The sequence below is a fragment of the Nelumbo nucifera genome, chromosome 2 (genome assembly GCF_055504915.1).
Source record: "Nelumbo nucifera cultivar China Antique chromosome 2, China Antique-T2T, whole genome shotgun sequence".
Taxonomy (NCBI): Eukaryota; Viridiplantae; Streptophyta; class Magnoliopsida; order Proteales; family Nelumbonaceae; genus Nelumbo; species Nelumbo nucifera.
This window is the reverse complement of record NC_142650.1, coordinates 70664634-70680060: the sequence shown is the minus strand read 5'-3', so window position 1 is coordinate 70680060 and position 15427 is coordinate 70664634. Positions and strand designations below refer to the sequence as shown.

General features: G+C 37.0%; 2 protein-coding genes across 3 annotated transcripts in view; both read right to left on the bottom strand.

Annotated features, from left to right (window-relative positions):
- Nucleotides 1-732: 732 nt before the first annotated feature.
- Nucleotides 733-2028, bottom strand: CRR42 (DUF3148 family protein). The gene is made up of 2 exons (XM_010248843.3): nucleotides 1708-2028; nucleotides 733-1036 (listed from the first exon to the last, which is right to left on the bottom strand). The coding sequence occupies exons 1-2, from the start codon at nucleotides 1986-1988 to the stop codon at nucleotides 931-933; spliced, it is 387 nt and encodes a 128-aa protein (XP_010247145.1). The 5' UTR covers nucleotides 1989-2028; the 3' UTR covers nucleotides 733-930.
- A 7305-nt stretch (nucleotides 2029-9333) lies between these two features.
- The window catches only part of TSL (Protein kinase superfamily protein), a 63643-nt gene continuing 57549 nt past the window's right edge, over nucleotides 9334-15427 (bottom strand). For both annotated transcript variants that reach the window (XM_010248844.3, XM_010248845.3), the window contains exons 14-16: nucleotides 14710-14764; nucleotides 10011-10172; nucleotides 9334-9693 (exon numbers count right to left, since the gene is read on the bottom strand). In XM_010248844.3, the coding sequence (XP_010247146.1) occupies nucleotides 9598-9693; nucleotides 10011-10172; nucleotides 14710-14764 (313 nt within the window). In that variant the 3' untranslated portion in view covers nucleotides 9334-9597. The remainder of the gene's footprint in view (nucleotides 9694-10010; nucleotides 10173-14709; nucleotides 14765-15427) is intronic.

The window sequence follows — 15427 nt, the reverse complement described above, 5'->3', positions numbered from 1 at the left end:
TGATCGGGTTGTAAATTGCACACTAAATACATGCAAACTTTCGGAGGCCATACTTTGCACTCCAATGTCCAATTGGGATGATTTTTTTTTTTATTTATTTTGGATAACTTTTCAAGATCTATGCGTCCCAAGGAGCCGTAGGCACCTTGCCCTACTATTTTCACAAAAAACCCCACATTGGCCTCAAATTGCAATATTTAATATTTTTATAAATAAAAAATTAAAAAACATATATTAAATATAAAACAATACATATAACATATCTAAAACATATTCATGCATTATTCATTGCTAAAATATATATATTTATACACATACACAAACTTAATACATATATACACTGACATGGCACAATCTGAACCGTTTGACCCAGCCGATAGAACCGGTGACTCACGACCTAGAGGCAAAAATGGTTCGGCCTCCGGGTCGATTTTTAAAACATCGGTGTTCACTTGTTTCTAATTCTTTCTAATAAGGACATTGATCCAGGTTTCTTGTCCTCAGGGGATTGCTTGGGAAATCCATCCAAAGCCTTAATGAACGCATTGAAATTTTTAGCTTTGAAAATTTCGCAGCCAGTTCATCCTTATTCAGTTTCAAGCACTGCACAGTCAAAAATCTAAATCCTGAAATTTCATTTTCCAATCTTAATTCCCCTGATTACGGAAGTTTTTCTTTGGGAGACTACAGAATTGGATGTAGAGAAGACTGTTAAGTAACCAATGCAAACGATTCAATCAAGTGTAAAGGACCACTTTCAAATCTCTTTCCTTCTGATCAGAAATCACTTATCGTTTTGATTCTTCCATGCAAAGCTCTAAAGCTATCAACGTAGGAAATATAATTTTTCATAAAAAGAAAAATTATTGGGTTTATACATAAAGAATTTCTAATGGGCTCTTCACCAAACCAATCAGAACCATTCAACTTTCAAGATTCTCTAAGATCCAAGGGCCTGAAATACTTCCCATCTAGAAGATAAGTGCCAATGGCAAGACGAACTGCCCATACATCCTTGGGCTTTCTTGCCACAATTCTGCACAACATTACACATTAGTAAGTAATAAGAAATATATCATCTAGTCATCTATTTCACTTGTGGCCCAAACTGGCTTCTGAAAAAGCCATTTTCTGAAACGTAACAGCTGTAAAAGAGCTTTCTTAGTGTTTAATTGATCACCAGCTTTCTTATTCAAAATAGCTTCTTGCAAACATGAAAAGCACTTTTTTTCTGTTTTTTCAAATGAACTCTTTTTATGCGAAAACCCCATTTACAGCTTTTTCTCCAAACAATTTTTTAATTGGCTTTTGGCTTCCCCAAGGGAAAAGCACAAAAGTCAGTCGGAGAGGCACTCCCAAATGTGGTAGAAGTAAAAAATCCCTTATTTTTCTAGAGTTTTATTCAATTTGGATTAATGGGGAAAGAACAATATTTCCTTCTGCACATACAGGTTTTCTTTATATGTCCATAGAGGGCGGAAGAAAGCAAGAACTACTTTGGTGAATTGCTTCATTTCTATGGGAAATGAAGACTGAAAGAACTTTTTTTTGTTAAAAATAAAAAATAAAAAATAAAAAAACTGGGGTGAGAAGAAAACCAATCCATGATTCTTTTATAGTAATATTTGTCAAAGTATTTGATGCAATTGGATTTTAGTATGCATGAGCAGTACAAATTTTGTGCTAAACAGAAGAAACAAAGATTACCTTCCAACATCACCCTCTTTCACTAGACCTTCATTAAGCCTGAGACATGGAACTGAAGCTGCAGTTTTCAATGTCTTCGGAGCTTCAGTGACGATTATTGGAGACCCAATCTGAAGTTTCGAATTCCTTTCAGACGAATCCGCCTCTGGAGATGAGGGCGTTGATTCACATTTAATAACTACTACAGATGATGGGTTCCGAATTCGAGGGTTTAAGTGGTTTGGTTGCAGGGAGGGAAGCTTAGACTGTGGGATTAGAGTGCTTGAGAGAGAGAAAGCCATGAATAAGAGATAAGAAGAGAGAGAGAGAGAGATGTGCGACTCTGTCAAGTTAATGAACCTGGTCTTCATGTGGGGTTGTGATAAGATACTACTGAACTATTATAATATGATGTTACAGAATCATTGTGGAATTCTCAGGGCTTTCAGTCAGGACTCAGGAGGCTTGGTATGAGTTCTGCTCAACCTGAACCCGACCCAAAGTTGCTCTAACCAAATCCGGTCCGACCCAATTAAATGAAATAGGATACATTTTTTTTGGTAGAAAAATAGGGTACACATTTATAGTTAACTAAAGCTATGTCTACAATCGTTTCATGTTACAATGTCAGTGGGTCGGGTTTGGCATGGGTTAATCTCAACTAAACCCAGCCGAAGACCTGATTAAGGCTGGCCTGACCCTAACCCTATAGGGTCGGGTCAATGTGGATTTACCACTTAACCGAATCCATTTACATCCCTAGCCATGGCCAATTTGTGGATCCTGTTTAATAGATGTCAAATTTTTATAAGGAATGGTATCCAAACCAATTCTGCATCTCCTACCCACGACAACTCTGCCCACACCCTCACTAGGGATGTCAACGGTTTGGGTTTGGCATAGGCTTGTTTCAACCCTCTAGCACTCCAATCCGAAAGTGACCCAACTCGGCTAAAAAATACATGATTCTCAAACCCGATTCTGACCCAACTTGACCCGTATAATTTCAAATGTATTTTTTAACACATTTTGAAGACTTAAAATACATTAATTTAAGTAAGGAAATTGTTTTATAGATTCTAAGGTGTTATTTTTTCCATTTAAAAATAAAATAAAATAAAATCAACATATAAATAAATTATAAACTTTAAGCCTATAAAGTTAGAAGTCAAAAAATTACAAGAATACTTAGTATATATGTAAGATATCATGATCCGGTGGGGCAGGTCAGCCAAAACCCGAACCCAACTTGGGTCAAAGGATCAAAACCTTAACCCTATAAGGTCAGATCAAGCTGGGTTTACCATTTAACCCGACACATTGACATCTCTACTACTCACTAAACACTACCCCAGTGCATTGGGAAACATCTCCCCATGCATAACACCATATAAAGGCGTGAAATGTTCCCCATGTATAGTTGCAATCTCATGTGTGTAGATGTGAGTAGGAAATCCAGACTCATCCAAACCATGGGCTGAACTGATTTTACGGAATATGGTTTGATTACATTTTTTTAGGTATTTTTGATGATACACCGGAATCCTCCATAGGGGCCATTTAAATAGCACAGCACCACGCTAATAACCTCCATCCTCAATTGCAAGAACTGAATTCACGTCTCTACTGGAACTAATCAGCTAATATACCAACAGAGCCACCCCTTAGTTGGCGATTGGATGGTTGAGATCCCAATTAGATTGGCATAAGTAATTTAAAATTGGCCAAGACCAGGCCAGGAGTCAATGCACTGTTGGGATGTGCTATGGGACATGTGTGGGATGCACTTTACGGGGAGTCGATTCTCACGATGCATTCCTTACAATACATTCCAGCTGCACATGGGAACATTTCCCATACTTGTATGTTGTTATTTATGGGAGATGTTCTGTAAGGTCAATGTGAGGAGTAAATCCCAATTTATTTTTGCTATTCTATGATATCTCCAATTTGTCAAAATGACATAATTTTTGAGTTTCAACTATTCAAAGCAGTTATCAAACTTTTTTATTAATATTATGCCAATTAATTAAAAATCAAAAACAAATAAAAAACTAAGGCCCCATTTACTTTTCGGTAAGTTATTTACTCGGGTAAATGCACTTACCTGAGTACATTTTTCCTAAGAAACGCTTACCCAATTAAATGCATTTACCCATGTTCTTTTATTTCTAATGTAAATAAGGCAATGACTATTTTAGCCATAAAAATCCATTATTAAAAATGGCATTTTTGTCCCATTCAAGTACTGGCAACTTTCCTCTTAGGTGGGAAAGTTATTTATCCACCTAGGAGATGGGTATCACTTACTACCCAGGAAAATAACCTTTCCCTGTTCACCACATAAATCTGAAAAAGGAACATGGGATTCTTGGTCAATGGGAACCAAAATCCCATTGACCAACTTTCTCCCCTCTCAAAATCCGAAAAACGAACGCCCCCTAAAGGATAACTTATAAACACCAACCCTGTAATTAGGGAGTTATAAGTTTATAACACTTAGCCCACGAACTATGTTTTGCTACACTCCCCCTCCCCCAAGTACTTTAGATTCCAGCACTTTGATGGTAGTTGGTTAACATTGAAAGTAAAATTACCAGATTATCCATTCAAGAATCTTTGGGCTGAAAGAAACAATGACGAAAATCATGAATTTACCTATTGTAAAGCACAAAACTTGAAGATATCAACCATTCTTTCAGCAGTACTTCCAAAAAAAGGCATGAGTTAGAGAGAAACATTTAAGAGCTAGGGTCCGTTTGCTTTGTAGTCGGAATCAGAATTTAAAACATTAGGAATCAGAACCAGAATGATTTATTCCTCTAGTTTGTTTGGTTCAGACAGGAATGTAATAGAGAATTGGAATCAGCAGGAATATAATTTTATTCCCAAGAGAAGGGCGGGGAATGAACATTCCCTCAAATGGAGGAATGACATTTCAGTAGGAATGGGAATGGGATTCCAATTCCACTCAACCAAACACTTGGAATCGGAATTGCCCATAAAGGTTCTGATACTAAAACCCTATTCCCCATGAACGAAACAGGGCCTTAGTGTTTAGGAACATTTAAATTAAAAGGGAAAATAGTCTTAAAGTACATAAGGATATTTTGGGATTTTAAAATTGTATTAGTCGAGAACATGACAGTCATGTGAGCATATCCCAATTGTCAATGGCCAAAGTGCTGAAATCCAGAAGTATAGGGTGGTCTTTGTCACAACACAAAGTTTAAGGGGTTGAATGTCACAACCCTCTAAGTACAAGATGGGTGTTCATAGTTTATCCAAATAATTAAGGGACCATTGAATAAGGCCATGTTTGGTTCATAGGAATAGGGGTCTGGAATCAGAATCGGAATGGGTTATTCCGATTCCAACTTTGGTTGGGCGGGATCGGAATCCCACCTCCACTCCTGCTGGAATGGCATTCTCCCATTTGAGGGAATGGCCATTCCCTGCCCCTCCCATGGGAATGAAATCCCATTCCTGCTGATTCCAATTCCCATTCCTGTCTGAACCACACAGATAATGGGAAAATATAAGCTATTCCAATTCTGATTCCGAAGGATTTTGATTCTAATTCTAATTCCAACTGCAAATCAAACAGACCCTAATTTTTCTGGATTTAAGTTATTTATGCCAATAATTCACACTTCACATAAACTATCAAATCCAAGGTTCAAATTTTCACAATGTATTGACATATATCATTCGATACGTATCGTTCCAACAAGGATCCAAACATGGAAACTGTAAATTACATTCTTTTTCTTCTGTATCAAGTTGATACAGACTCGTATTGGGTCGTTTGAGGTCAGTATCAGCTAATAAAGACTCGATCTAAGGGGGCGTTCTTTTTTTGGATTTGGAGAAGGGGGGAAAATGGTCAATGGGATTTTGGTTCCCATTGACCAAGAATCTCATGTTATTTTTTCAGCTTTATGTGAGGATTAGGGGAAGTTTATTTTCTTGGGTATCATTTATACCCAAGAAAGTGATACCCATCTCTTAGGTGGGTAAATAACTTTCCCACATAGGGGGAAAGTTGCCAACACTTGAATGAGACAAAAATGCCCCTTTTAATAATGAATTTCTAAGGCTAAAATTGTTATTTCCTTATTTACCTGAGAAATAAAAGAGTATGGGTAAATGCAATTACCTGAGTAAGTTTTTACTTGCCCAAGTAATTGCATTTACCCGGGTAAGTAACTTACCAAAAAGCGAATGGGGCCTAAGTGTATCAGCTAATATATAACTAATTTAAACCCCACTCCCTCTCCCTCTATTTTAAATTGATCACAAATCCACCACAACACCCTATTTTATTTGCTTTTCACAAATATTTATGTTTTTATTCTTAAGTAAGCTTCCTCTTTTAGTGATTGTTTGTCAATGAATTGATTATTAAAATTTAAATATTAAAAAACATTAAGGCAAATTATATTGATTTTCTAAAAATAGAGGTATCTACATACGTAGTTCCATCATTTTACAATGGTTATCAATTGTACCCCTATATTCACACTTAAATAACTTATTTATAGTCATTTGGAACTTATATTTATTGTTATTAATATATTTTGTGGGACTTATTTGAATTTCCTATTGCATCCATGTGTATCCAGATATATCTCTTAAAATTGCCTTTTTTATATACTGTGTTTTTAATACTTTAAACCTTGAAAGAAACATTTTACTTCTTATGTATTGCCTTATTTATGGTCATTTGAGATTTAAATATAGTGTTATTGATACATTTTTAGGGTTTTTTTTTATTTCTTTAAGGTTTGGATGATGATCCATGCTTATCCAAAGCAAAGGTCAAAATATCAATATCGTGTATCATACCAATAAGTTTGGATATGAATATGTAACATGATACAATTGGGATCAACATAGATACTATGGAAAGATATAAGATAAACTTGGATACATTAAGAAAACTCTAACAGATCCCACAAATACATTATTACACTAAATCTAAGGTTGAAAAGCTATGAATCAGGTATAATCACAAAAAAAAAAAAATGCATACTTTAATAGTTTACATGAAGTGATACATTACAATAAACAATGTTTGAAGTCTAAGGTGAGAATATGACCCACTGCTTGGGCTGGAATGAAGATAAGTGTTTAGCACTTGGTAGTTTAGTTGTGGTGGACCAGCTTAGAAAGTAAAGCCATTTTGCAGCTTTGGCCCATCCTTACATTGCAGCTCAGGTGGTTCAGCTCTTCATTCAAGGGGTCTCTCGTTTGCATGGTAATCCACAGTCCATCTTGAATCTTGATAGATCAGGACCCAACCTTTATGAGTCACTTTGATCTGAGCTAAGTATTGCAAGGCCCAAGAGTTAGCTCTCTATCATTCCACAAGTTACCATCCATAAACAGATGGTTGATCTGAAGTAGTAAATTGGTGCTTGGAGACGTATTTGCAATGTTTCACAAGTGACAGGTCCAAGCAGCGGGTCCATTGGCTACCATGGGCTGAACTTTTTGTACAATTCTTTGTACCATGTTCCCACAAGCATGAACCCATTCAAGGCCCTATACAGCAGAGATCCTCCACCCATTCTCAACTACAATGGCAGAAGTGGAGAACCAATTAACTCAGAAGGATGAGGTGCTTCGTTCCCTCAAGGATCATTTATTACGGGCCCAGCAATATATAAAGGCCAAGAGGTTGTGACCCAAGATGCTACCTCATTACTATGGCCCATTTTGCATTATTCAGACAGTGGACTCAGTGGACTACAAGTTGGAGTTACCAGCTACTTTGAAGGAACTGGGGTTTGCTCCTCAGAGCGCTCCTCACACCGACCTCAAAGCCACATCCCACCATGTATTGGGAACATCTCCCATTAATAATAACATATAAGGACAGGAGATGTTCCCGATGTGTAGCTGGGACATGCTGTAAGATCGGTGTGAGGAGCACTCTGAGAGAAGTAGATCCAGACTCTTTTCGTTGCATCGAGTTTTCCATGTGAGCCTCCTCAAACACAGCCTCATGCTGGGTATCCTCCTTCCAGTTCTGCATTACCAATTTTCTCTTCCGATGGGTATAATTGGATGAGCAATTCAAGATCGCCGACTTCAGATGGGTAAAACCGTAAAAGTCCAGTGAAACGGTGGTGAAATAATCTCCTCTTCAGTAGCAATTCCCTAACCTCAACCTTTGAGGCTTGAGGACAAGGTTGACATTGAGAGGGATGGGGGAGTTGATGAGGTTCAGAACACAAAATATATCGCATCAGGAAGACAGGGAACATGTTGACCCAGCCCACAAAGCCGCAACACAACTTCCTTCTCGAAGCCCAGTAGCCCACCTAGTAAATATTTGTATAGTCGCAGCATGCTAGTAACACGTTGACCATGTAAATGTAAAACTACATAAGAGAAAGGAAATGAGAAAGGCAGGCATGGAGTAGTTGAATTCAGTGTTTTCAAAACTGGACCGGACCAGAAAAACTGAGAACCAGTCAGGTGACTGGTTTCGTTTTTCCCCAAAACCACTTTTTGGCCAAAAATCGTTGATTTGGTCAATGAACTGCTGACCAGGTGGTCAAACCATCAAACTGTCATCCTGGACAACATTTTTTTTGTCGCTTTTTTGTTTTTTAATTTTTTGTCAGAGCAGGCCATCCATTTGGACTGGTCCAGTTTTAAAAACCTTGGTTGAACCCATCTTCTTACAGCATGCCTAGTAACATGTGACCATATAAAACTATGTAAGAGAAGGAAATGAGGAAGATAGGCATCAAGTTGAATCTATCTATATTCTTCTCTCTAAGGTTTGAGTTCCCTCGAAGTGACTCGTGAGGTGAGCAGTTACACCACACATCCACATATAAAAATATTGTATAGCATTCCACTAAAACAAACTATTATAGCCTTCCACTAAAATTGCTTCTATAGCCTTTGCAAAAGCGGCACTTAGAACCATGTTCATTCTTTTCTAAATTTGATTTTGTCATTTACATAAGAATAATCTCATATTCATATAGGCCCTTCAGTGCAAGGTTCAACGTACCGATACGTATCATGCCAATAGCTTCCCGATACACCCCTCCAGGGTTTGTATTGGGTTAGACACTGATTCAGAGGGTACTCAGGCCTTAAACTGACCCCTCTGAATCAGTTTCGAAAAAAAATAAATAAAACCTAAAAAAAAGTACCAATAAAGGCCGATACGCCCTGCGGTCGATACTTTGAACCTTGCTTCAGTGCACAAAAAAATAATAGGACAAAATCGATCTAATACAATATAACTGCTTTGACAAAAATAGAGGAAAGAACAAATATAATATCACGGCCACCACATCTTGTAACTTCATTAAACTCAAAATTAACAAAACCCAAAAGCGCAAATATTTAATATTGTACAGTTTATAAGGTTGTTAGGATAAACTTCTGAAAACTGCCTTTGTAAATGCATAGCATGTGAGTATTCTTCAATTTTTCCACATGCGAAGTAACTTTTCCGAATAAAGAATGAAAAGAAAATTGATACTAACGCTAATTTTATATCCCATTTGTTTCTCTTCTAAGTTCTAAAACCACTTTTGTGCAATTCTTCTATTGTGTTTCCAATAGCAAAAGAACAGCTTATCATTGTGTGGCCATTACATCTATAACAGTATCTTCTGCCTTCACTAGGAACTTGTTTTCATTAAGAAAAAAGGTTAATAAACTACAACTTAGAAAGCAAATGAACAAAACAAAACCAGAAGGAAAATACCAGAAAAATTAAAATTACACTTCCCTCGAAGAAAAAAAAAGAAACAAAAAGAAAAGGCTTTACAACATTTACAAAACTTCATGTGGATAATTTGCACATTAGTTCGCATCATCACTGGCCAAAGAAGTGGTTCACATGAGCTCTCTTGACCTGTTAGCCGTGTCAGTTTTTCATTTCTTTGTGTATGAAAGATATGGATCTTGAGCAATGGTTAGAACATCAGGCCTCTCGGCTTGGTTATATGTTAAACATCGCCTTATCAAATCCTACAGAATATCAGAAAATTAAAGCAAATTAATATAATGCAGAGAACAGATCATATCATCTTATACCAGGACAAAACCAAAAATTGAAAGAAACCAAAAGCCTAAATCATTCCACCCTGCAGTTATATATATAGTCTGATGTATTCAATGTTTCCTTCAGTGAGCCTTGTTGGACATTTGAGAGCAAAAAATGGGCTCTTATATCTTGACTTGAGAACAGTCAGAAACAACTAGAAAGAAAATGAAAGCAAATTCTTTTACCATATGGTGATGTACACCTACCCCAAGGAAAACTGGAGATGATATAATGTACATACCTTTGCCTCATTTGAAACAGCAGGCTTAGAAGGGAATTCCACCTTGCGAGCTTTAATAATTGTGTCTTCACGAAGTATCCGTTCTTGGGTCTGATCATGTCCAAAAGGGCGTTTGCCAAAGAGCATTTGGTAAAATAGAATACCAGCAGACCAAACATCAACCTGTTGACCAAGTGGTTTGGATGTTAGCATAGCACAAACAAAGCCTCTGTTCAAGCGAAGGAAATGAAAAGGAAAAGAAAGTGTAAAGCATTGAATAGCAACAGGCCATGGCTGCTTTGGCATAACTGATAAATCAAGTAAGTTTTCCTGAAATAATTGTTAGTTCCAGAATACCAATAGGCCATGGCTTTTGCAGTGAGACCATAAATGATTCAAGAAATAAACATAAATTAAGAGTTCTATGCAATTAACATTGCGTTGAGATATATCATAAAGGCATACCTGCAGGGGTATTTTTAATTTCTACAACACAATTAAACTCAGCACTATTTCCAACTATTTGGGGATGGCTACATGAATCCTATCCCACAATTGTGCTCTATCAGGAGTCATGTTTCATATAAAATAGGAAGTTCTCAAATCATTTTTACAAATTCAGTTCATGTTTTCTGTAGCTTCCCCCCTTGCTCTTTTAGAGACTTCTATTTGCACCAAATTACTCCTCACTGTTGCAGTCATTGTTCATCTACACTCTACACATGACTAAACCATCCCAACCAACCCCCTCCCCCTGGTTTTCACTTTAGAGCCTTCTACCCATTAATAATGGTCTTATGAGTCCAGCATAGTTTTCGAGGCACCAAGGCAAGACTAGATGACAGGGGGGTGCCTTGTCACCAAGTCGCCTAGGCGATGGATTTTTTTTAAGCAAAAAACATATATCCTAGGATAGTTCCCTAGGTTCCATAGCCGTATTTCCTTAATAATTATACATAGCTTCATAAGAAAAGTATAAGTTTCATTTTGAAGTACTGAAAATCAGTATATTCATGAGAAGAAAAAGAAGAAAGAAAAGAAAATTAAAAAAAATAGGGGCTGAACCCCTATTTTTGTTGTAGGAAAAAAAGAAAAGAAAAGGTGGAAGAAAAAAATGTGTTGATTAGACAAAATTTAAAGTTCTCATTTATTGGTTCAGGTTTTGAAGTCTTTGAGGGTTCAATACAGCAGTTAGCAATGTCTATGTTGACAATAAACCCAAACAAATAAGGAAATACTAAAAAGAAATCAGTATATAAACACACAAAATGAATATCTTAGTTTAATAATGTCTATTTTATAATTATAATCTCAAAAAATTAAGAATACAAAAGTATTTCATAACATTATATACAAAACTTCTTGGTGATTAGGCAAGGTGGGCCTCCAAGGGCACCTTGTTGAATAGGTGTCACCTTGACAACTATGGAGTCCAGATCTGGTAGGAACACTGAGTGAGCACACTGCATAAGCACTTCATCAGAATGTTGACACCAGTCCCTGAAATACCTCCCAGTCTATTTTCTACGCATTTATGGGACATGTGTCAGCAAAATGATTATGTGCCTATCCAGTATGTTCACCAAGTGTGCTACCAGATCCGGTCCCTGGTCTTATTACCGTTAGGAACAGTGATATATGCTGATAACAGAACACAGACGAGGCACTTCTCCACTATATCCACCATGCAGTGTTATAAATGCAGTGAATCGATAACTAGTTGTTTTCACCTTTGTTTTTTCAGAGTGTACAACTTTTGTCCATTTGATGTATCCCTTGTTTCTGGCAATTCTATACCAGCACAGCATTGATTAGAAGAGAACCTAAAAAAGAACCTAACCTCCACTTTCATCTTTATGTGTTATTTCTATATTAAAAACCATCAACCAACCATATTCTATAATAGTGGAATTTTCAGTTGGGCAAAGTAACAAGTGGGGGAATCTGACACCATACAAGGGGAGTGGAAATGTATCATAGGTGGGGGTTTTGGAAAATAAAATCAGAAAATAAATAAAAATTTGTGAGGTGGAATAAAGTGAGGATTTCTCTTTATAATAAACACCTGAAGCAACAGCATGCACATAAACAATAAAAGCATATATGCTATTGTTTTAATAAAAAAGAGATGAACACAGACAAAAATATTAAATCATTTGCACTCTGTAAGTTTAAAATTTGCCTGAACTTAATCTTTATATAGTTTTAACTCTCGAAGTCTACTGGGCAACTTGATAGCCAGGTCTAGTGATGAAACCCAATATAACATTAAGGCACATGGAGCCTCACAACTATTGTGGTTCAAGAATCTTTGGAAAAATAGTGGTCAAGTTTGAAAGTCCAATGGAAGTTTACTATGATAATCAAAGCTCTAATAAAAGTTGTTCATAACCCAATACAATATGAACAAACCAAACACATTGAGGTAAACATACATTTTATCAAGGAGTCAGTTGCATGTGTAGAAACTTGTTTATATTTTTAAGATTTGAAAGTAAGTTAACAGATGCATTCATCTTCTCTTATTTCTCTCTTCATGTCTTATTGCATATGAAGGATAAAACTGATTATTCAAACTGGTATCCCAAGGAGAAGAAAACTGCAACAAGTCAAACTCATAGTGTTTTGGAGCCCTTGATACAACTCAGAGTCAGACTAAAAGAATGCCCTAAGATTCATGTGACACAAAATACTCAGATGTTTTACATTATCAATCAAGACGTTTTACTTTATGTGAGACCAGCACCCTCTTTAAAATAATATATTATAACAATTACTGGAATCCACCAATTAACTTACTCCAATCTAATGGTTGCTAAAAGTTATTGAGCTAATTCATTTACTAGAATCCGTTTGCTTGGACCCCACTTCTTCTGATCAAAGGGTTTGGACTCCTCTTCCAAAAGGTACTTTTACTTGCTCTTCTTTTCTAAAATCCCTCAGTTTTAACCCCATTTCCCAAGGATTCCCTGTCAAAGAAGTCTGGGCGCGACCTATTCCCCCAAAAATTGCTCTATTCTGCTGGGAAGTCTTCTATGGGAAAATCAATACTTTGGAAAACTTACAAAAAAAGAGACCCTCCCTTTGTCTTTCCCCAAATTGGTGTTCCTTGTGTAAGGCCGAGAATGAGGACTGTTTCTATTTGCTGATCTCCTGTTCCTTTGCTACAACCATATGGAGGTGGAGCCTTTGTTTATTTGGAGGTAGGTGCCTTCTGATTTAAGCTCGTTATTCAACCCATCTGTCTTTGTTTGGCACACTAGAAGAGGTAAGGTCATGTGGAAATGTGTCAGGGCAGCCACTCTGTGGACTCTTTGGGAGGAAAGGAATGCAAGAACTTTCTTAGAGAAGGAAAGAGGGTTAGATGAAATGAAGGATTGTATCCTAACAAGAGCAATCCATTGGCTGAAAACTGTGGATATTTTTTATGACTTCTCCTTTGATGACTTGTGGAGGAATTGGCTAGTAATACCTAACACTTCAACAAAGAATGATAGAATTCTGTCAGAATGGGTTCCGCCTTTGGAATGTGTCATCAAGCTGAACTTTGATGGAAGCAGCCAAGGCAACCCCGGGCCTTCTGGTATAGGGGGTATCCTGAGAAATAAGGACAGCAACATAATTTCCCTATCCTCAGGACCAGTGGGAATGGGGGATTCCACAAGGGCAGAAATCCTTGCTGCAGTACAAGGAATTCAGATCACCAACCAGCTTGGGGTGGAGCATCTCCTAGTTGAAGGGGACTCTCAGGTGGTAACAAGGTGGCTCCTAAACTTGGATACCACCATTTGGGGCTACAAAGATCTCATCAAAAAAGTAAAGTGGCTTACCAGCAATATGAGAGTTGAGGTAAAATGGGTTAGTAGGTCTGCTAATTCTTTGGCTGATGCTTTAGCCAAACAGGGGGTTTCTAGGGAAGATCTTTTTTGTGCTTCTTTGTAAGTTGTTATTAATTTGGAAATCTGTACTTAACTACCCCGGAGAGGTTGCAACTCGTGCCTTTCCTTGGGGACTTTGTACTATTGTCTATTGCTGATTAATAAAATTATTTCAATTATCAAAAAAAATAAATAATAGTTGCTTAAAGTAAATCCATTCAGTGGATTGGGCATTCAGATCTGTGACACCATTGGGTGATCAAAATTGTAATGATCCATGGATATGTGATATCATCCCTTCACATTTTTTATTGGTAATGTATCCCCTTGCATTTGGGAAATAAGGACCAGATCAATTTGAAATTGAAATGTAAACTGTATTGAAATGAAAAACTCTCCCCACCCCCACTCCCCAATCCTGAACACGCTTTCCAACAATGAAAACAGATGATCCACATACATGAAACAGTATGCTGATCAACAAAGAGAGTCCAAAATCAATGGGTAGTACACTGATCATATGGTTGAGAATTGAGAATAGTTACATTATAACAATCTGGTATTTACAATACGTCAAGTCCGTAGAACTGGGTTTCCTCTAGTAACTGTAAGATACAACTTAGAACAGAATTCTGTAATGCTAAGAATGGGCACAGCAAGGTACACCTGTTAGTATTTCTTAAAAGTGGATATCAGTCAATGTTAGATTTGGCTACCCAGCATTTTCTTGCACCAAATGCCCCCAGAGATACTCAACCGAAATTTTAGCAACAAGCCACCACTTGTCTCTATTCCTTAGATGGGCCTAATTCCTAGAATGATACAATCACAGAGTCACTGACCTTTGATGATATGAGTGGTGTCTTGCTGAGCTCAAAGCATTCTGGAGGCAAGTACCTGAAAAGCAAAGAGAAAATATACATTTTGAGCTCAATGGACCAAATTCACAGAAATTGTCAAGGATCAGATGCAGGATCCTACTAAAAATTAGTGAAAACATGGATGAAGAATTAAGAAAAAAAATGCTATTTGCATAAAGATAAAATCAAATAAACACATTTTTCCCATACTCGCATATTCTACAAATATGATAGAGCTAGTATTATCATTTAATCATTTCCATGTAGATATTCAACAACAAAAGCCAACCTGGCACAGTATCACAATGACAAGTTTCTTCTGGATCTGCAGCCATACCTCATCCTCTTTGACAAGTATGGATCTGCAACTAAGTTTTGCAATCAAAACATGGTGCTGAAGCACTGTGATTGTGTATCTCTGGGGGCATTTGGGTAGAAAAGAAAGTAGATAGCTAAGCTTTTCTTTTCTTCTTTTCCTATAACAAAAATAAGGGTTCAGACCCTATATTTTTTCAAATTTTCCTTCGTTTTTTTCTTCTCATGAATATGTTGATCTTCTATACTTTAGCATGAACTCTATACTTTTATTATGAATAATTATTAAGGAAATATGGCTACGGTACCTAGGGAACTACCCTAGGATCTATATTTTCTATATAAACAAGTCCATCACCTAGGCACCTAGGCAACAAGGCGACCC

Coding starts and splice junctions, on each gene's coding strand:
- CRR42 (XM_010248843.3), bottom strand. CDS start 1,988: ATGGCTTTCTCTCTCTCAAGCACTCTAATCCCACAGTCTAAGCTTCCC. Junction 1,037..1,707: donor AAAGAGGGTGATGTTGGAAG/GTAATCTTTGTT, acceptor AATGTTGTGCAG/AATTGTGGCAAGAAAGCCCA.